This window comes from Chrysemys picta, chromosome 2 (genome assembly GCF_011386835.1).
Source record: "Chrysemys picta bellii isolate R12L10 chromosome 2, ASM1138683v2, whole genome shotgun sequence".
Taxonomy (NCBI): Eukaryota; Metazoa; Chordata; order Testudines; family Emydidae; genus Chrysemys; species Chrysemys picta.
The window spans coordinates 275295528-275316778 of NC_088792.1; the positions used below are offsets into that span (position 1 = coordinate 275295528).

At 45.5% G+C, this 21251-nt stretch overlaps 2 protein-coding genes across 15 annotated transcripts in view; one reads left to right on the forward strand and one right to left on the reverse strand.

Annotated features, from left to right (window-relative positions):
* ST3GAL1 (ST3 beta-galactoside alpha-2,3-sialyltransferase 1) overlaps positions 1 to 21251 on the reverse strand; it is a 146514-nt gene that overhangs the window by 17799 nt on the left and 107464 nt on the right. For all 14 annotated transcript variants that reach the window (XM_065586226.1, XM_065586230.1, XM_065586227.1 and 11 more), the window contains 2 exons: positions 18081 to 18914; positions 2365 to 2561 (listed from right to left, as the gene is read on the reverse strand). In XM_065586226.1, coding sequence (XP_065442298.1) covers positions 2365 to 2561; positions 18081 to 18383 — 500 coding nt within the window. In that variant the 5' untranslated portion in view covers positions 18384 to 18914. The remainder of the gene's footprint in view (positions 1 to 2364; positions 2562 to 18080; positions 18915 to 21251) is intronic.
* LOC135981831 (uncharacterized) lies at positions 10825 to 14166 on the forward strand. Its single transcript, XM_065586220.1, has 2 exons — positions 10825 to 13358; positions 14032 to 14166. Exons 1-2 carry the CDS (start codon positions 12039 to 12041, stop codon positions 14035 to 14037), a joined length of 1326 nt encoding a protein of 441 aa, XP_065442292.1. The 5' UTR covers positions 10825 to 12038; the 3' UTR covers positions 14038 to 14166.

Below are 21251 nucleotides of genomic sequence, written 5' to 3' on the forward strand. Positions count from 1 at the left end.
CTCTGGTGTTGAGTAAAGCTCATGAAAGCACCGGAGTAGAGATCACAGACAAAAGGACCCATTTTCAAAACCACATAGTTTCCTCAGGGCAGGTCTTCACTACCCGCTGGATCGGCAGGTAGTGATCAATCTATTGGGGGTCGATTTATCGCATCTAGTGTAGACGCGATAAAATCGATCCCTGATCGCGCTCCCCGTTGACTCAGGAACTCCAGCTCGCGAGAGGCGGAAGCGGAGTCGACGGGGGAGCGGCAGTGGTTGACTCGCCGCTGTCCTCACGGCCAGGTAAGTCGACCTTAGATACGCCGACTTCAGCTACGCCAGTGGTTCCCAAATTTTAACAACCTGTGAACCCCTTTCACTAAAATATCAAGTCTCGCGAACCCCCTCCTAAAAATGAATATTTCCAGGGATTTTCTCCTTTACCCGAGTAGAAATTATAAAAGCAGTGATCTGGGAAATATAAAATATGTTTTTATGACATGCTTATTACACACTATTTATTAGTAATTATTATTTATCATTACAGTATTTTTATTACATTATGAAAACGGCAACACTCTTCCAAGATCTCACTTTCGTAGCTTGTATCTCTTTGAATAAGCCTGTTATAAGACAAGGCTCCTATGTTTCATCAAGGAGTATCAGATGTGAAACAGCAGGAAGGTATTTAAGAAGCCAACTCAAAGAGTTCCTCCTACACAAACATTCAGGCCTTGAGCAGTCCAGGCAAACAACACACATTAGACTAGCTGCCTATTTAATTTAAAAAACAGAAAAAAATATCAACCTCCCTTTCCATTTCTTATAAGGAGACTTGAAGTGTGATAGAGATGCTGGCGTTGATCTGCTTAGCTCTTGGGAGTCCAGGGGCTCTGGGCTGCTGGCCCTGTGCTGCCCGGGGTCCCTAGGGACAGCTCTATCCGCCATTATGGAATTTCTTCCTGAGAACCCCCTGTAACATTTTGCGAACCCCCAGGGGTTCACGAACCCCAGTTTGGGAACCACTGAGCTACTCTATTCGCGTAGCTGAAGTTGTGTATCTTAGGTCGACCCCCCCGCTAGTGTAGACCTGGGCTCACTCCCAAGGATGTAAGCAGTAGGGTCTCAAAGCAGGGATAAACATCTGTGTGTCTTATTCCCTAGCTACCATTAAAAAAAAGCCTCAGAAGCCAAAGAGGCCAGCAGCCGTATCAGATTGTACTGTATCCCTCAGGGTTAACAGTAACACGCTGGATAGCAGGTGGATGGGAGAACTCCCGCCAGCCAGATACTTCTGGTGCAGACAGTTCCATTGGCTGGACTCTTTTCTCTGAGCTGGTATTGAACCAGTGCCCCCGAATAGTGCGAGAACTCACTGCGCTGGTTGAGATTTAAACAAAGCGTCTGACCCCTGTGGCTGTTGAATCCCCCATGGCATGTTTTGCAAAGATCAGGTTATTCAACCCAGATATCCAGGCTAAATTCCAATTGGGGACGTTCCATTCTGCCTCACTAAAAGAACCCCTGCACTTTCAGTTGGGCACGATGGTCATCATTTGCTACTTTAGAGGACTAGTGATGCTGCTCACTGTAACACAACTGGTGTTGTCTAGTTGCTTCCTGTCCTACCTGGGGTTTTACTGTCCACTCTAGAACAGCTACTTCATTCCACTGCAAAAGTAGCTGCATGTCAGTAGTGAAGTGATTTCTGGGCAGAGAATATACCAGAGTAAAAGCAAGTGGAATTTGGCCTTTTTTATCAGTGTAAGTTTGTAAAAGTCACTTTGGGAGCCCAACTATCAGCAGTAAAAGCAAATATCACATTTATTTAAAATCTCTGGTTTTTAAATGAAGAATCGGAAACACAATTATGCGAAGCCCATCGTCATTTAAAGCAGGCACAAGGCCAGGTTAGGACAATTAACACATGGGGCCAAATTCCACCCTGGTCAAACTAGCTCAGTTATGCTAGTGGAGTGATGCTAAGAATGCATTTGGCCAGCTAGGGGCCTGATCTTGCAAGGAGCAGAGTACTTTCAACTCCCATTGATTTCACTGGGAATTGAGGGTGTTCAGCATCAGTGCAGGATTTGCTCCTCCGTTTTGTTCAGAGAGGGACACTAATTCCCAGTTCTGATCTTGAGGGAGAAGTAATGTGCTAGTTGCTAAGGGCCCAATCCCACTCCCATGGAAGTCAACTCAAGTACTGCCAATTACTTCAGTGGGATTTCGCTCAGGACCCAAGCACTGGATTCTGCTCTGATGTGTATCCCCCTGCAGCCCTATAAAGCAATGCAGAATTTGGCCCTACAAATGCTGACAAATGTTAAATAACTGAGTCGATCAGGAGGTTCAGGATCCCTGAGTCTCTTCTGTACTCACCTGAGCACAAAGTCGTGGGCATCAATATCTTGGCCGTATTGAGATTGCCTAAGGTTTCCGGAGTTCCCCACGACGGCACACCTTCTGCACCGGGAGGCGTCTCTCTCCAACAGCTGCTCCCCGTCACCGGGAATGATCTCAAACAATTCCTTCATAGTGTCGTTGATATTTTTAGGATTGCTCTCTCCTTGCAATTTCTGTTGGGAAGAACAGGGTCACTCGGGTCACAAACACAGAAGGTTTTTATCAAAGCAGGGTGTTGCACTTCTCCCTGACGCTCGTCTGTGCTCATTGACAGCACCGATGGCATTCCTTGCAAGACGTGCTGCAACAGTTCTCAGGTTGGGGGGAATCAAGTGACGGAAGCCTCCGTCCCACACATGTTTTAACCTGATTTTCTCCTCTTTTCACTTGCCTCCCCACCCCCTTACTCTCATCTGCCAACAGGTGACATGTGATAATGGCACATCCCCTTCAATTCAGTGCCTCCAGCACTGAATTCAGTAGGATACACGTGCCTCTGGTTTCCCAGAGCCTAAGCCTCCCTCCGCTATAGCTCCTTGACATCCCTCTCATGCTGTGCTGAGGGCAGATCAGCACTTTTCCAGGGCACTATCTCCAGCTATGGTGGGCTGTGGAGGAGCCAGCTGGTAGCTGGGGGAGGGGGAAGCCACCATCAGTTAGAGCAGCCCCCAGAGCAACCCAGAATCCTGGAGGTGCAACACTACCTTCCCTCTGCACCTGGGCAGCACCTGCTGACAACAGAAGCTGGCCCATCAGCTCTGCCATTCTCTGGGGAGGTTCGTTAGTGGGTGATCTGGTGCTGTTCCCCTATTCTGAGAAGGGTAGGATTTTAGAGGGGTTTGTATGTGTGAGGGGAACCATGATAAGGTTGTGCCCCCCTTATTTGGGGCCCTGCTCTGCAAAAACTACTAGCTCAGCAGCAAACAGGTGGCAGGGAACGCATGGCTGGGCCCAAAAGTACTGCTGCTGTGAAGATCCTCCAGTGCTCTCTTCCTACGGCCTAAGTTCACAGTTCAGATTTTGACACGTTACCGTCCGCTTCCCTCAGAGCTGTTCAAGTGCCACTATCCCATACACAGATGTACCTTTGCCGCTTTAAGTTGTATGGCAAAATTTTACCCCCCTGTCCATACAACATTCTGAAATGAAAATCTAGACAGGGTTTCTGCATCTGCACTGGGACTGTTTACCTTAGCGGAGCAGAGTAAGAGGGGATCTGATAAAGGTACACAAATTAACGGGGGGAGGGATAGCTCAGTGGTTTGAGCATTGGCCTGCTAAATCCAGGGTTGTGAGTTCAATCCTTGAGGGGGCCACTTAGGGATCTGGGGCAAAATCAGTACTTGGTCCTGCTAGTGAAGGTAGGGGGCTGGACTCAATGACCTTTCAAGGTCCCTTCCAGTTCTAGGAGATGGGATATCTCCATTAATAAATGAAGGTGGCAAATTCATAACTGATAAAAGGAAATACCTTTTCACACAACACAGAACTGGTCTGAGGAACTTATAGCCACAAGATTTCATTGAAGCTAAGAGCTTAGCAGGAGGACTCAAAAGAGATTAGACCTTTATATGGACAATTAGAATTTCCACACTTACAGCAAAGATTAAAATAAGTGTTTTGGAAAGGAGCTAAATGTTCATGCTTCAGGCACTCAGACAACCTCTAAATAAAGGGGGTCAGGAAGTAATTTTCTCTGGGGGCAGGTTATTCCACAACTTCCTTCTGTGGGGTTCTTATAGCTTCCTCTGCAGCAGCTGGTACTGACCACTGTTGGAGATATGATACTGGCTAAGTCTGAGCCAGTCTGGCATGTTCTGTGTTTTCCCCTGGACATATTTTCTCTCCGGCTACACTAATATTCCCTGCAGTATTTCAGTGTAAAAAATGTAAACTTGCACAACTCAGTCTCCTGCTTTTCTTCCTTTCTCGGGAGTGGCACTGTGTAAAAGCCAATGCAGACCACTAATGGCTGCACATCTGGATAAGAATGGCAAAAATAATCCAAGAGTAAGAATGAAAGGAGCCAGATCAGTCAACATTAGTACAGTGTCTGCCAGTCCAAGGTGTGCAGTCAAGCAATTGGAGCGCAGGCTGGTAGTCAAGACACTCGGGATGAAATCCTGGGTTCACTGAAGTCAATGGACTTTAAAGCTCCCACTGACTTTAGCAGAGTCAGGATTTCATCCCTGGATTCCATTCTTCGCAGTGTCACTAATTTGCCATGCATCTTGGGCAAATCACTATCATGTCTGTGTGCCTCAGGCTCCCAATGGGAAGCACAATTCTTTAAGTGCTAAGTATTTTATTATTATTCGAAAATGTCACGTGTGATGTGGCAAATATGAGCTCGTATAGATCTAAACTCTGCAAGTCGTTTGTGAACAGCCAACCTACCCAAAATATATTTCCAAAGCAAATTTTTTCAAGCATAGCAATGGCTTTTAAGGACAGAGGGACTGATTCAAAGCCCACTGAAATCACTGAGAGAATCCATTGGTTCTGTGGGCTATGATTTGGATCAGGCCATACAGCCACTGCCAGTCTGACCATCTCAGATGCAGCTTGTTTTGAGTTATCTGAACACACAGAGTAATGCCTTATGTGTGTACAGTCAAATACATTCTTAGGTGCCTCACAAAACCAATTTTTGAAATACACAAATCTTTCCAGAAAAAAGTCATCCTTGAGCTGATTACACACCTGAGAAAATTCAGGCCAGAAGGTAATTTTTAGAAAGTACTAAGGCTTTTAATAAAATTGCCTTCTCTGTCATAACTATACCTCACTAGAGCAAAGCAGAATTACTTTTTTATGGGTTTGAAGAGTCAAAAGCCAAACGGCACATGCCTATGGATAGGGTTAATCTGTTTACATAGTTGCAGGGTCAAACTCTGATTTCTGTTACACCAGTGTAAATCTGAAGGAGCATCACTGAAACTGATTTAATTAAAGAATGCTATCTGGAAAAGCAGGACTTCAATTTTCAATTTCCCCTTAGCTTTATAGTATAATAAAAGCTATAATAGAGGTCATTACTGTTTACATTACAAAATCACCCAGAGTTCCTAAAGAGGACCAGGACTGCATTGCACTGGGTGCTAGTCATCTATAAAAGAGAAAGCAGTCCTTGCTCCAGCGTGCAGCGTAAATGTCCTTGCTTATCATTTTCTCAGCAATTCTCTTTTTGGACTAAATGTTTGTTGCTTAATCTCAGCTCAAAGCTGATGGTTTTGGAATGTGAGCACAAATGACATTCAGCTGTTTGAACTAAGAGAAAAGGGGCAGAGTTGAACTCAAAAGTGGGTGAATGTTAAAATGTTAGGTGCAGCCATTTCTTACTGAAGAATATTTGCTTGGTTTGTTTAAAAATCTATGTTAATGGAGCTAAATTATAAGCCATTAAAATTCATCTTCATCCAGGCACAATTTTAGGACTGAGATTTTTGAGTTGTCACACCATAGTCCCAACAGCTGGGCTTTTCCTGTATCTACAGAAGAGTGTATAGTGAGAGGTATGGATCAACAGCTTTGAAGAAGAAGTGGGATTCAATTAATGTTGCGTTCTAAACCTGACTGATCCCCTGTAGCCTTAGGCAAAATGCTAAAGGAACAATAAACCTGAAATCTAGTCAAGTTAAAAGTAGTTTCTGATTCTGCACTTGGCTCTGAATTAATTTTTGCAGTTTTACAGTTACATTTTTTGAAAGCGTTTTTAATGTTTTTCCTCTCTCCGGTTGCTGTGTAACCCATACATGCGAAAAGGGAAACCAATCATATATGGGCTCCGTGAAACTGACTATACATGGAACTGTCAAAACAAAAGGCCCTGAAAAATGCCCTGACTAGCTGGTTTCTCTTAATCTATTTCAGATAATAATAATTACACATTTTCATGCAGAAAAGACATTATTAAAATTGATGGTTTCCCTTTAAACTCTCTCCATCTCAATTGGCAAAATACAGATAATCCTGAATTTGCCTCATATGGCTGCTGTCAGGATGAATGTTTGTATAATGTTTTATACATGACAAGTGCTATATAAGTGTTTATGTTAATTCTATAGCATTAACATAGTGATGTAATTAACAGCTGTGCAAAACAGAGTCTTACAAAGCTTTAAATACTGTGCCTGCATTTTCAATTTACTCTTTTCTCCCTCTCTGTTTTTACAAACAGTTAAGTAATTTAAAAAAAGAAATTAATGCAATAACCCATGTTGCTGCAACAAACTCCACACTTAAAATCAAATAATGAAATGCAGAAGTTAATATTTTCCTCCGTCATTTGTATTTGTTAAATATTGACAGTGAGTTTAATCCAGAATCCATTGAATTCACTGGAGGCAGCATATTCTAAAGCAGTGGTCCCCAACCGTTTTTGTCTGGCGGGCGCCAGACGAGCCACGGAGGACTATGGCGGCAGACGAGCATCCGCCGAAATGCCGCCGATAAGCGGCAACGTCAATAGGCATCACCGCCGAAATGCCGCCGACAAGTAGCGTCATCCAGCGGCATCGCCGCCGAAATGCCGCCGAAAATCGGCATTTCAGCGGCGACACCTCCGGATGATTCTACTTGTCGGCGGCATTTCGGCGGATGCTTGTCCGTCGGCCAGTATGCGGATGCACTTAGACGCCCCGATGGGTGCCATGGCGCACGCGGGCACCGCGTTGGGCACCCCTGTTCTAAAGGGTCGAGCACTAGACAGGTAACCATTCCTGTCTCTGCCACTGAACTGCTGTATACCCTTGGGCAAGACACTTAACCTGGGAGAGGAAGCAGAGGAACCGAGAGGTGTAGTCTGTCTTGTCTCTTCAGAATGTAAACTCTTTCGGGCAGGGACTTTCTCACTCTGTGTTTGCAACGCCTCGTACAAGGAGGCCACTGGACCCGCAAGGCACTATCTTAATACAAATAACAAGTCTTTCTCTATTGGTCAAAATGAGGTTTGGATTGTGTCCAATGGGTTTGGTTCTCAAGATAGAAAGGAAGACACTGTCCGTTTGCCCCTCCATGCAGTTGACAGCTTGTCTCTCTCATCAGCAGAAGTTGATGCAATAAAAGACATTACCTCACCCATCTTGGCCCTGCTTAAAGGAGGCAGATTACAAGAAGGCTTCTAAAAATACATATTTATTCAGTATTTCCAGCCCAAGCATTCAGAAACCATGAGTCAGATCCCCAAATATCCATTAGATGGCCTTAAAAATAATGAGATTAAAAAAAGCCAATACACTGGGGGAAGGGTCCTTTTATTTTGCTTTCTGTTTTTTCAAGCCTGTAAGTGTTGACATTTGCAAACTTTTCTCTGCAACCGTGAGGGTTAGAAACTTAGTTTTCATTTTAGATGTAAGAGGAATGTTTCACTCAATCACATGACCCTGGGAACTGTGGCATTAAGAAAAACAGGTTTTAGGATGCCAGATTATTATATTTTAGTCTAAACCCATTGACCTTACATTATTGCTTCCTTGTATTTCAACTGACCGAATACTGCAGAAGTAGCCACAGTCTTTGTCACAGAGCAAATAACATTCTGAGTCAGCTAAGAAAGGGGGAAAACAAAAATGAGATAAACAGAGAACACTGCCTCGCACGATGTATTGTGCCACGTTTTAAACACACAGAGGTTTACACTTCAGATTAAAAAAGAAAACACAAACAATAGCTCAGAAGATCAACGTCAGAGGGTTGGGCCAAATTCTGCTTTGAGTTACAATGAGTGCAGGGCTGGATCTGAGAGCAGAATCTGGGCCACTACTGGGGGTGGGGGGGTGTTATATAAATGGATTATTTTGGTCATCTTGCTGAGGTCTAAGCAAGGAAAACGGGGTATGGGATATTCAAGTTCATCACACTTTTTAAAACAAACCCAATGGGGTAATTCTTGACATGCCGTCTGCATGGGGAAATGGGTGTAGCCTATATTTGTGTAGCTCAAGCAATCATTTACAACATGCAATTCTTACTCTTTTAGGGTCCAATCCTGACAACGGGTCTTTTGCTATTGACTTCAGTAAGGGCAGGACCCGGTCTATACATAGGAGCAAAGAACATCTCTAGATACTGGGCCAAATCCTGCTGTTGATTTTTCATGGGTGTCTTGGAGAGACTCACTTTTTACAGTGACGTAGTTGAGAACATCACCTGGGCTAGGGTATGAAAGTGATGTACAGAGACAAGAACAGGAAAAGAGGTCTCCCTTTTGCACCTGTCTCTCGGCCTCAAGTGAAACTGAGGCATTCAGATATTGGCTAACATGTTCTGAGAACAGTCGTTATTTTAATACGACTGGACAGTCTGATCCTACAACACTTATTGGCATGAATAATCCTTACAGGCCTAATAAAGGATTATGCATGCGAGTAAGGGTGGCAGGATCAGGCCTTTAGACTGTGTGCTCTTTGGGAGCCAAGACTGTCTTTGTGTCTAGTCCAGAATCAAGCCCTCATCTGTGTTTAACAGGCATACAGTATAGTTCCACAGATAAATAATAGTTCCACTGCAGTCAAAAGAGGATCTACACCACACTGCCAACAAAACAGTTACACGTCAGCCCCTCTGCTGTCACTGTTCCCCTGAAAGCAAGTTTAAGCCAATACTAGCAAGACACAGTCCCCTCAGCAGTTATTGTTTCAATCACAATGACATAGGGTTACCAGATAGCAACTGTGAAAAAACGGGACAGGGAGTAGGGGTTAATAGGCGCCTATATAAGAAAAAGTCCCCAAAAAAGGGACTGTCCCTTTAAAAACGGGACATCTGGTCACCCTACGGGAAAAAGTCACAAGTGAGTAAGATAGGAAAACCAGTGCCACTAAAATTTGATGATTGCCTGGAATTGTAATGATCCTTTTAGGGCTGGCCAAGTTTTTACAGTCACTTTCCAGAACAGCATAGATTTGAGGCCCTTGGACATCAGAAAAGCCTTTAACATGAGAACCTTGCTGAGGACCATTTCCTATAGAAAAAGGCAATTATCAGGGCATGCAGACTTTCCAGGAATAATGCATAGATAAACAACAGCCGCGGTTTGATAGCTAAGGGCCAAATTCTGACCTCAGTCAAAGTGAACCATGTTTTAGATGAGATACAAAACAGCATCCTGTCCACGTGTGGCCATTAACAATTCCAGGGTACTTTTTATATGAGAATGGGCATTAGCCGTAGTGTCTTAGCCAGGTTCCAGAATGAGTGTTGAATTCTGCCTACCTTAACTCCCCTGGAAATTTCTCCAGGCTGCAACAGGAGTTCGCACATTCCATCATACGGCAGACCAGTTCTGCCAGCTCCCACTTGAAAGAGCTCATTGGCAGGGTGATAGCTATGTGGAGAACTCTACGAAGGACATTCTCCCCCACAGTAGCCAGGGTTTAGTGCTAGGAACAGCATGCCGTTATCAGACAAGCCAGTGAGCCTCCCAAGAAGTGCTGAGTGCCCACAGTTCCTGTTGAGGGCAAGGGAGATGGGAGGGGCTCCAAACTTTGCAGGATTGAGCCCATGATCACCTACCCTGCTAATGCAGTGTTAATAGAAACTCTCCTTCCCACAGACTCACAGAGGAGACTTGAATTACAACACCTATACCTCTGGGAAAAAGTCACCCCTTTCCAACGCAGCCTGCAGGGCCGAGCTGGCTTGTTTACTTCTGTGTGGTCCTGGAGCCTGTCTGTCAGGAGAGCACTTCTGAAGCTCAGAACTAGGGTCCGGTCTAGTGCCATACACAGTACTGGCTAAAGCCTGTCTACACACAAGGTGATATTCGGATAGAGTTAAAACAGTACAACCCTCCCATGTGTGGATACAGTTTTAGTTTTAAATGTGCTTATTCCAGTATAATAATAAGAATCCCAGACTCGGGGTTCTGGTAAAACTAATATTGCAAAAAAAGGAAAAAATCACACCCTTAATGGACATGGTTGCACCAGTAAAAAACAAGACCAGAAGGCCTAGAGAACTGAATAGGGGTGGAGCCAGATCTTTGGCTCCTCCCTCCTCCCTTTCATGAGAAGTCAGCAATCAGAGTGGCTTGGGGGGCGGGGGGAGAGGAAAGGGGGGTGAGAAGGAAAGGGTTTAATTGCTCAGCTCTGCTCCTCTTCTTTTCCCCTGCTGTCTCCAGGGCTGCAACATGAGCACAGCTTAAGAGACCAAAAGCAAAAGCACACACAGATCACAGGCAGAAGACATGCAAAGGGAGGGCGACAGTTGTAGGGCAGGCTGCCTCCCATGTGCCCTCTTGTATCTAGGGGTGGCCCTGTCTGCATCCTCCTGCCTCAGTTTCTCCCTTCTAGGGGCTTCTTCAAGAGCCCACTAACCCTTTTGTCCATTCACAGCCCTTCTCAGACTCTGGTCTATTGAATTAACAAACATTCAGGATAAAATTCTCAAGTCCCTCTGTCTACACCTGTCATAACTATAAAGGGAAGGGTAATAGCTGCCCTGTGTACAGTACTATAAAACCCCTCCTGGCCAGAGACTCCAAAATCCTTTTCCCTGTAAAGGGTTAAGAAGCTCAGGTAACCTGGCTGGCATCTGACCTAAAGGACCAATAAGGGGACAAGATACTTTCAAATCTTGGGGGGGGAAGGCTGTTGTTTGTGTTCTTTGTTTGGGTGGGTGTTCGCTCTCGGGACTGAGAGGGACCAGACATCAATCCAGGTTCTCCACATCTTTCTAAACAAGTCTCTCCTATTTCAAACTTGTAAGTAAATAGCCAGGCAAGGCGTGTTAGTTTTCCTTTGTTTTTCTCAACTTGTAAATGTACCTTTTACTAGAGTGTTTATCTTTGTTTGCTGTACTTTGAACCTGAGACTAGAGGGGAGTCCTCTGAGCTCTTTAAGTTTGATTACCCTGTAAGGTTAATTTCCATACTGATTTTACAGAGATGATTTTTACCTTTTTCTTTAATTAAAAACCTTCTTTTTAAGAACCTGATTGATTTTTCCTTGTTTTAAGATCCCAGGGTTTTGGATCTTGATTTACCAGGAGTTGGTGGGAGGAAGGAGGGGGGATGGTTAATTTCTCCCTGTTGTAGATCCCAGGGGGGTTGGAACTGATTCACCAGCAGTTGGTGGGAGGAAGGAGGGGAATGGTTAATTTCCCCTTGTTTTAAGATCCAAGGGGTTTGGATTTGTTTTCACCAGGGATTTGGTGAAGGTTTTTCAAGGCTTCCCAGGGAGGGAATCTATTGAAATGGTGGCAGCCGAACCAGAGCTAAGCTGGTAGTTAAGCTTAGAAGTTTTCATGCAGGCCCCTACATTTGTACCCTAAAGTTCAAAGTGGGGATCCAGCCTTGACATGGTGGATAGCGGTGGGATCATTTTTAAACCCAAAAGCCAGTGAGATTTTTTTTTCCTTCTAGCTGCTTGGAAAGCCGAGCTGGAAGTAGATAGATGCATATCTTCTCTCTCCTTGCCTGAAGGCAGAGGTGTTAAGTTTTTTTAACAGGTCCTTTGTTAAGAGAAGGGTTCAATTAGCAAACTTGACTGGTAAAAGGACTTTACAAGCTGAATTGTTTTTTTTTTCTTTTTACATCCTCCGGAGTAGCTAGTTAGAAAGTCTCTGTTAACTCAACAGCAGCCAGAGCTGAGAGCTTCCCAGTTTCAGTCAACTGCAAAGGGGGTGACCCAGCACAAGAAAACAGGAAAATGACTATCAAAGAAGTAGCTAAAAAAATAGAACTGGCCAAACTAGAAGCAGAAGAAAATGAAAGAAAACATCAAAGACTGCTTCAATTAACAAAACTCGAGACAGAGCAGAGAGCAAGAGAAGAAAAAGCCAAAAAGGAGGCCCATAAAAGAGAGATGGAGCTGGAAAAAGCCAAAGAGAGGGCCCACAAGAGAGAGATGGAGCTGAAAGAAAAAGAGATGGAGCTGAAAGAAAAAGAGATGGAGGAGAGAGAAAAAGAAAGGAAACATGAACTGGAACTAGCAAAGGCTAAGCAAGCTTTCACCCCCATCCCTGTTCCTGAGCCGTCCACCAGGGCCCCGTCTGTGTTACCGGAGACCCAGACAAAGGTGGTGGAACTGGATCCCCTGCCAACGACTGCAACAGCCATAGTGGATCCAATCCCAGAAACCCAGCCAAAGCTAGTCCCAGAACCGGAACTGGCAACGCAACCAGCACCAGAACCATTGCCAGAACGGAGTCCAGCGCTTGCAAACCCGTCTACAACTCCAATGCCAGAGGGCACCAGCGAGCCTGACCTGGCGGAAGCAGCAGATAACCCTACCCAAGAGGCTCAGCCAGAGCCTGAGATACCACATAGTGCACCAGCGGACAGCGGTTCACAGTCAATGGAAACAGCCCCAGCACCTGCATCGCTTCCAGAGGGACCAAGCCCCAGTCCACAGTCCAAGGAGGAACTGATGTCTCCAGCATCAAGGGAACAGTTCCAGGCCGAGCAGGAAGCAGATGACAGCCTTCAGAAAGCTTGGGCGGCGCGGAGCACCCCACCGCCTCTCAGCTCTTCTAACCGATCCCGGTTTGTTGTAGAACAAGGACTTTTATACAAGGAGACTCTTTCTGGTGGGCACCAGGAAGACTGGCATCCTCAAAGACAGTTGGTAGTTCCCACTAAGTATCGGGTAAAGCTCTTGGGCTTAGCCCATGATCATCCCAGTGGCCATTCTGGGGTGAACAGAACCAAAGACCGGTTGGGGAAGTCCTTCCACTGGGAGGGAATGGGCAAGGACGTTGCTAAATATGTCCGGTCTTGTGAGGTGTGCCAACGAGTGGGAAAGCCCCAAGACCAGGTTAAAGCCCCTCTCCAGCCACTACCCATAATTGAGGTCCCATTTCAGCGCGTAGCTGTGGATATTCTGGGTCCTTTCCCAAAGAAGACACCCAGAGGAAAGCAGTACGTACTGACTTTCATGGATTTTGCTACCCGATGGCCGGAAGCAGTACCCTTAAGCAACACCAGGGCTAAAAGTGTGTGCCAGGCATTAACAGACATTTTTGCCAGGGTAGGTTGGCCCTCCGACATCCTTACAGATTCGGGAACTAATTTCCTGGCAGGGACCATGGAAAACCTGTGGGAAGCTCATGGGGTGAATCACTTGGTTGCCACCCCTTACCACCATGAAACCAATGGCCTGGTGGAGAGGTTTAATGGAACTTTGGGGGCCATGATACGTAAATTCGTAAATGAACACTCCAATGATTGGGACCTCGTGTTGCAGCAGTTGCTTTTTGCCTACAGGGCTGTACCACATCCCAGTTTAGGGTTTTCACCATTTGAACTTGTGTATGGCCGTGAGGTTAAGGGGCCATTACAGTTGGTGAAGCAGCAATGGGAGGGGTTTACGCCTTCTCCAGGAACTAACATTCTAGACTTTGTAAGCAACCTACAAAGCACCCTCCGACACTCTTTAGCCCTTGCTAAAGAAAACCTAAAGAATGCTCAGGAAGAGCAAAAGGCCTGGTATGATAAACATTCCAGAGAACGGTCCTTCAAAGTAGGAGACCAAGTCATGGTCTTAAAGGCGCTCCAGGCCCATAAAATGGAAGCGTCGTGGGAAGGACCATTCACGGTCCAGGAGCGCCTAGGAGCTGTTAACTATCTCATAGCCTCCCCCACCTCCAACATAAAGCCTAAGGTATACCATGTTAATTCTCTTAAGCCCTTTTATTCCAGAGAATTAAACGTTTGCCAGTTTACAGCCCAGGAAACAGATGACGCGGAGTGGCCTGAAGGTGTCTACTACGAAGGAAAAAAGGATGGTGGCGTGGAAGAGGTGAACCTCTCCACGACCCTTGGACGTCTGCAGCGACAGCAGATAAAGGAGCTGTGCACAAGCTTTGCACCAATTTTCTCAGCCACTCCAGGATGGACCGAACGGGCATACCACTCCATTGACACAGGTAATGCTCACCCTATTAGGACCCCACCCTACCGGGAGTCACCTCAGGCCAAAACTGCTATACAAAGGGAGATCCAGGACATGCTACAGATGGGTATAATCCGCCCCTCTAAGAGTGCATGGGCATCTCCAGTGGTTCTAGTTCCCAAACCAGATGGGGAAATACGCTTTTGCGTGGACTACCGTAAGCTAAATGCTGTAACTCGTCCTGACAACTATCCAATGCCACGCACAGATGAGCTATTGGAGAAATTGGGACATGCCCAATTCATCTCTACTTTGGACTTAACCAAGGGGTACTGGCAAGTACCACTAGATGAACCCGCTAAGGAAAGGTCAGCCTTCGTCACCCAGGCAGGGGTGTATGAATTCAATGTACTCCCTTTCGGGTTGCGAAATGCACCCGCCACCTTCCAAAGACTTGTAGATGGTCTCCTAGCGGGATTGGGAGAATCTGCAGTTGCCTACCTCGATGATGTGGCCATTTTTTCTGATTCATGGGCAGAGCACATGGAGCACCTGGAAAAAGCTTTTGAGCGCATCCAGCAGGCAGGACTAACTGTTAAGGCTAAAAAGTGTCAAATAGGCCAAAACAGAGTGACTTACCTGGGGCACCAGGTGGGTCAAGGAACTATAAATCCCCTACAGGCCAAAGTGGATGCTATCCAAAAGTGGCCGGTTCCAAAGTCTAAGAAACAGGTCCAATCCTTCTTAGGCTTGGCTGGATATTATAGGCGATTTGTACCCCACTACAGCCAAATCGCCGCCCCGCTGACAGACCTAACCAGAAAGAAACAGCCAAATGCAGTTCAGTGGACTGATGAGTGTCAAAAGGCCTTTAACCAGCTTAAGGCAACACTCATGTCTGACCCTGTGCTAAGGGCCCCAGACTTTGACAAACCGTTCCAAGTAACCACAGATGCGTCCGAGCGAGGCGTGGGAGCAGTTTTAATGCAGGAAGGACCGGATCAAGAATTCCATCCTGTCGTATTTCTCAGTAAGAAACTGTCTGAGAGGGAAAGCCATTGGTCAATCAGCGAAAAGGAATGCTATGCCATTGTGTACGCGCTGGAAAAGCTACGCCCATATGTTTGGGGACGGCGTTTCCAACTACAAACAGACCATGCTGCGCTACAGTGGCTTCATACCGCCAAGGGAAATAACAAAAAACTTCTTCGGTGGAGTTTAGCTCTCCAAGATTTTGATTTTGAAATACAACACATTTCGGGAGCTTCTAACAAAGTGGCTGATGCACTCTCCCGGGAAAGTTTCCCAGAGTTAACTGATTAACAATTGTTCTTGGAATGAAACATATTGTTAGTTTTTATATAATCAGTAGTATGTCTAAAGGTACATGTGTCTTATTAACTCTGTTTTCTCCTAGAACTCCAGGAAGAAATCACAGCCAGTGTGGAACCGAACATCCAACACTATCTGTGATTTGGGGAGCATGTCATAACTATAAAGGGAAGGGTAATAGCTGCCCTGTGTACAGTACTATAAAACCCCTCCTGGCCAGAGACTCCAAAATCCTTTTCCCTGTAAAGGGTTAAGAAGCTCAGGTAACCTGGCTGGCATCTGACCTAAAGGACCAACAAGGGGACAAGATACTTTCAAATCTTGGGGGGGGAAGGCTGTTGTTTGTGTTCTTTGTTTGGGTGGGTGTTCGCTCTCAGGACTGAGAGGGACCAGACATCAATCCAGGTTCTCCACATCTTTCTAAACAAGTCTCTCCTATTTCAAACTTGTAAGTAAATAGCCAGGCAAGGCGTGTTAGTTTTCCTTTGTTTTTCTCAACTTGTAAATGTACCTTTTACTAGAGTGTTTATCTTTGTTTGCTGTACTTTGAACCTGAGACTAGAGGGGAGTCCTCTGAGCTCTTTAAGTTTGATTACCCTGTAAGGTTAATTTCCATACTGATTTTACAGAGATGATTTTTACCTTTTTCTTTAATTAAAAACCTTCTTTTTAAGAACCTGATTGATTTTTCCTTGTTTTAAGATCCCAGGGTTTTGGATCTTGATTTACCAGGAGTTGGTGGGAGGAAGGAGGGGGGATGGTTAATTTCTCCCTGTTGTAGATCCCAGGGGGGTTGGAACTGATTCACCAGCAGTTGGTGGGAGGAAGGAGGGGAATGGTTAATTTCCCCTTGTTTTAAGATCCAAGGGGTTTGGATTTGTTTTCACCAGGGATTTGGTGAAGGTTTTTCAAGGCTTCCCAGGGAGGGAATCTATTGAAATGGTGGCAGCCGAACCAGAGCTAAGCTGGTAGTTAAGCTTAGAAGTTTTCATGCAGGCCCCTACATTTGTACCCTAAAGTTCAAAGTGGGGATCTAGCCCTTTGTTTGGCCTGGCCTTATTATGTCACTCCCAGACCTTTCCTGCCTGTAGCCTCACTCCCTATGCTCCAGACTTCTCTGCTGGAGACTACTCGCTGCCCAGCAGCCTCTCTACTCCACTCTAGTATCCCTGAAAATCCCTCCTGGGCAGCTTCCTGTTACTCTGTATAGGAGACTGAGCTGATCTCTGCTCGGGTCTGCTTCCTTTTGAAGCACTTAGAGGAGAGGAAAGTGATCAGGAACAGTCAGCATGGATTCACCAAGGGCAAGTCATGCCTGACCAACCTGATTGCCTTCTATGATGAGATAACTGGCTCTGTGAATATGGGGAAAGCGGTGGATGTGATATATCTTGACTTTAGCAAAGCTTTTGAGATGGTCTCCCACAGTATTCTTGCCAGCAAGTTAAAGAAGTATGGATTGGATGAATGGACTATAAGATGGATAGAAAGCTGGCTAGATCATTGGGATCAACGTGTAGTGATCAATGGCTTGATGTGTAGTTGACAGCCAGTATCATGGGGCACATGATTTATGAGTAGAGACTGCGGGAACTGGTCTTATTTAGTCTGCAGAAGAGAAGAGTGAGGGGGGATTTGATAGCAGCCTTGCACTACCTGAAAAGGGAGGGTTCCAAAGGGGATGGATCTAGACTGTTCTCAGTGGTGGCAGATGACAGAACAAAGAGCAATGGTCTCAAGTTGCAGTGTTTGTGGGGGGTGTAGGTTATATTAGGAAACACTATTTCACTAGGAGGGTGGTGAAGCACTGGAATGGGTTACCTAGGGAGTGGTGGAATTTCCATCCTTAGAGGTTTTTAAGGCCCAGCTTGACAGAGCCCTGGCTGGGATGATTTAGTTGGGGTAGGTTCTGCTTTGAGCAGGGGGTTGGACTAGATGACCTCCTGAGGTCTCTTCCAACCATGATATTCTATTCCTTAGTAAATAGGGTGGGCTGAACCCAGAGCAGGCCGCCCTTTTATGATGACACATAAAACCACAGAAAGGAGCATAACTCCCATTGATTTCAATCGGAGTTACGCACCTAAACACCTCTGAGGAGCTGGCTGAAAGGATTTCAGGACTGGAGAATACGAACGAGGCACAGTGGAAGGGACTGGCTTCATTTCAGAATAGGGATTTCTACTCCATAGCCAATTAACTCTCACAGTCAACGGGAATTTCCTATTGGCTCTCAAGCTGGCTAACTGCAATAGCTAATTAGCTCCCTCCCAAACTGTTTGAAACCGCCCTCCCAAATCTGAATTCTCCCCGTCTGAAAGAAAGGATCTGTGGGAGGGGCCTCCCCACTGCACACAGGATGGCACAATATAAGAGTTTAGGTCAGGAAGGGTAGAAGATTTCTGTGTTCAAGTGAAATTGCGGGGACAGTGCCTAGGCCCAGTTGAGGTCTCTAATTACTACTGAAATACAAACAATAATTACACTACAAATTTTACACACACACACACACACACACTCTCTTACCAGCCACCACTTGTAGCTCTCTTCTGGAATGAAGGTGTTCCGAGTGGTGAGGAAAGGCTGAATAGTCTGATTAAACCTCTCATCGAACCAGAAGGAAAGTCCCAGCTCGGGAACACATGAATTACAGCTGCATGGTCTCTGGGGGTAATTCATTAGTTTTTTTAACTGCATGACAATCTGCTTGGGATCCCAGGTGACCATCACCGAACTGTGAGTGTAATTCAGCAAGAACGACGTTATCGTGATGACAAACAATAAGGCAAGCGTAAACATTTTCAGATTTTTCTTCTTCATGGCGACCATCTTTCCTTTGGGGTTCCTTCGTAAGGCTGTCAGCCCGTGACTCAGTGACTGTGGTAAGGCAAAGACAAAGGTTGTCGCAGGTTCACAGGGTTTTTTTCTGATCAGGTGTTTAGGCCAAACAAAGCAATTCAGTTATCTTCACTGGCAAGGGGAGAGCCTTCGTTTTACCCTTGGTGATTTAAAGAAGAAAAATTGGATTGTCCTTTTTTCCCCCCTTTTAAAAATGATCCCAAATCTCGCTCTTCAACTCGCCTGGAAGCTGCTAATTTCTCTCACTGAGCATTTAATCAAAACTGATAACGATGATTTCCTTTACCCATTCAGGAAGATTGAGAGGTAATTAATATCAGTGTCAGAGACTAGGTTTCCTGCATGAGAGTAAAACTTGAATGACAGGAGCTAGATAAAAGAAGATTGCTTTTTCCTTAAAATTATTTAATTAATGTGACCATTAAGATCATCCTGTGGCCTCGGTCCCAGGTGATACAGGCGCCTTGATGCTCATTTAAGTCATAGAGAGTCACTTGCCATCTGCAGAAACACAAAAGGAAGAAAGAAAAAAAACAGTCAGAGATGTTTGAGTTCCTTCCAGCTCAGTTTCTGTTTTACTTTCCCTGCCCCCTGGCTTCAGATCATCTCAAGAACCACAGTAATAAAGTCGGCTTCTGTCACAGGACTTGCACTCTGAGAAGTTTCATAGCAGCCTCTCCAGAGGGAGGACTCAGGGGCCTATAGAAATCAAATCACTGTCTGTTGATTTAACGGTTATGGAGCTAAGGCCCTTTTAAATTACCCTTTGCAGACACCACACGGAATCAGCTTGTCTCCTTAGACTGATCTTGATACCTGCCACTTACACAGAGTATTTATAACTAAGAATAACTGAACAAGAAAGCAGAGGGCAGAAGGGAGAGGGAGAGACACACAAATACATACAACCGCACCCACAAGTTAGTGGACCATATGATTTACAGAGCCCCAAGAAACAACAGGTCCTAAGCCCTCAGAAAGGGAAATCAGCCCAGAAGCTCGCTCTGTTCTAGATACGCTTTTGAAAGGGTTAAGGAGCTTTGGAGGGGTATTTCTTCCTACTTCTACTATCAATGCCAGAGAAGAGGATAGGGCCAGCCCCGACCTAAAATGTTTTCATGGGATGTTGGGTGTCCCCCAGGGCAAGACCCCAAACTTTTTCCTTGCTGTGCTCTTTGCCACACGCAGAAATCAACGGGAGTTAGGTGCCTAAATACCTCTGAGGATATGGGCTCCAAAGACTAAGGCCTGGTCTACATTTAAAGCTTATACTGGCACACCTGTGGTAGTCAGGGGTGTGGTTGGAATTTTGAATTGGTTGGGGGCCGGAAAGTGCCATTGTTTAAATAAAAAGCAACAAAGAGTCCTGTGGCACCTTATAGACTAACAGACATATATTGGACATATATAAACTTCGTGGGTGAATACCCACTTCGTCAGATGCATGTGGTGGAAATTTCCAGAGGCAGGTATAAATATGCAGGCCAGAATCAGTCTGGGGATAACGAGGTCAGTTCAATCAGGGAGGATGAGGCCCTCTTCTAGCAGTTGAGGTGTGAAAACCAAGAGAGGAGAAACTGCTTTTGTAGTTGGCTGGTCATTCACAGTCTTTGTTTAATCCTTATACTTGCCTCTGGAAATTTCCACCACATGAGTCTGACGAAGTGGGTATTCACCCACGAAAGCTTATATATGTCCAATATATGTCTGTTAGTCTATAAGGTGCCACGGGATTCTTTGTTGCTTTTTACAGATCCAGACAAACACGGCTACCTCTCTGATTGTTTAAATAATGCATCCTGTACATTTGGGGGGAGGGGAAGAAGGGGGAATCAAAACCAACCTCATTGAGATTTTTGATCTAATGAAAAGTCCCCCCCCAGCCCTTCAAAAGGAAAACAATACTTCGAAAGTTCATTGTTTTTGTTAAGCTAGTTTTTCATTTTTCAATCAGCTCTATTATTACACAGCTCGAAGTATTACGCTTACTGGGGGACTCAGTGATATTTCCGATCACAAGAAAATAGGAGGGGGGCTGATGGTAGGGAAGGATGGTGATGCAGCTAGAGCATAGGGCTGGCAGTCAGGGCTATTCTTGGCTCTCCTACAGGCTTCCCGCCTGGTCTCAGGGAAGTACCCAGGGTCAACATGCTTTGAAAAGTAACCCCTGATTTTGAGCATCTCAATCTGAGACAACATACGCCTGCTTTTCCAAGTAACTTCAAATGAGACTAAGTACTCAGCACCTCTGAACATCTGGCCCAAACCCAGACACCTAAAATTGGCAGCCACTTTTGAAAATCTCATGCCTTAGTTCTCTCATTTGTGTAACAGGGATAATAATACCGACAGACTTCAAAAGGGAGTTGTGCAGCTCAATTAATTACTCTTTGCAAAGTGCTTTGTGTGCCATGTATGGTTGGGGCTGAACAAATACACTTAGGGCACATCTACACTACAAGGGGGAGTCGATTTAAGATACGCAAATTCAGCTACGTGAATAGCGTAGCTGAATTCGACGTATCGCAGCCGACTTACCTCGCTGTGAGGACGGCGGCAAAATCGACTTCTGCGGCTTTCTGTCGGCGGCGCTTACTCCCACCTCCGCTGGTGGAGTAAGAGCACCGATTCGGGGATCGATTGTCGCGTCCCAACGGGACGCGATAAATCGATCCCCGAGAGGTCGATATCTACCCGCCGATTCAGGCGGGTAGTGTAGACCTAGCCTTACAGGGTTTCGGAGACTGAAAAGTGTTCCCAAAGTTCACTGGCAAGTACAAGGGTACATGAGTTTGCCTGTTGCAAGGGGAGAAGTGTAAGGACAAGTGTTCTCCTTCA

Excerpts from the sequence above, each read along its gene's own strand:
- LOC135981831 (XM_065586220.1), top strand. The coding sequence starts at position 12,039 with ATGACTATCAAAGAAGTAGCTAAAAAAATAGAACTGGCCAAACTAGAA.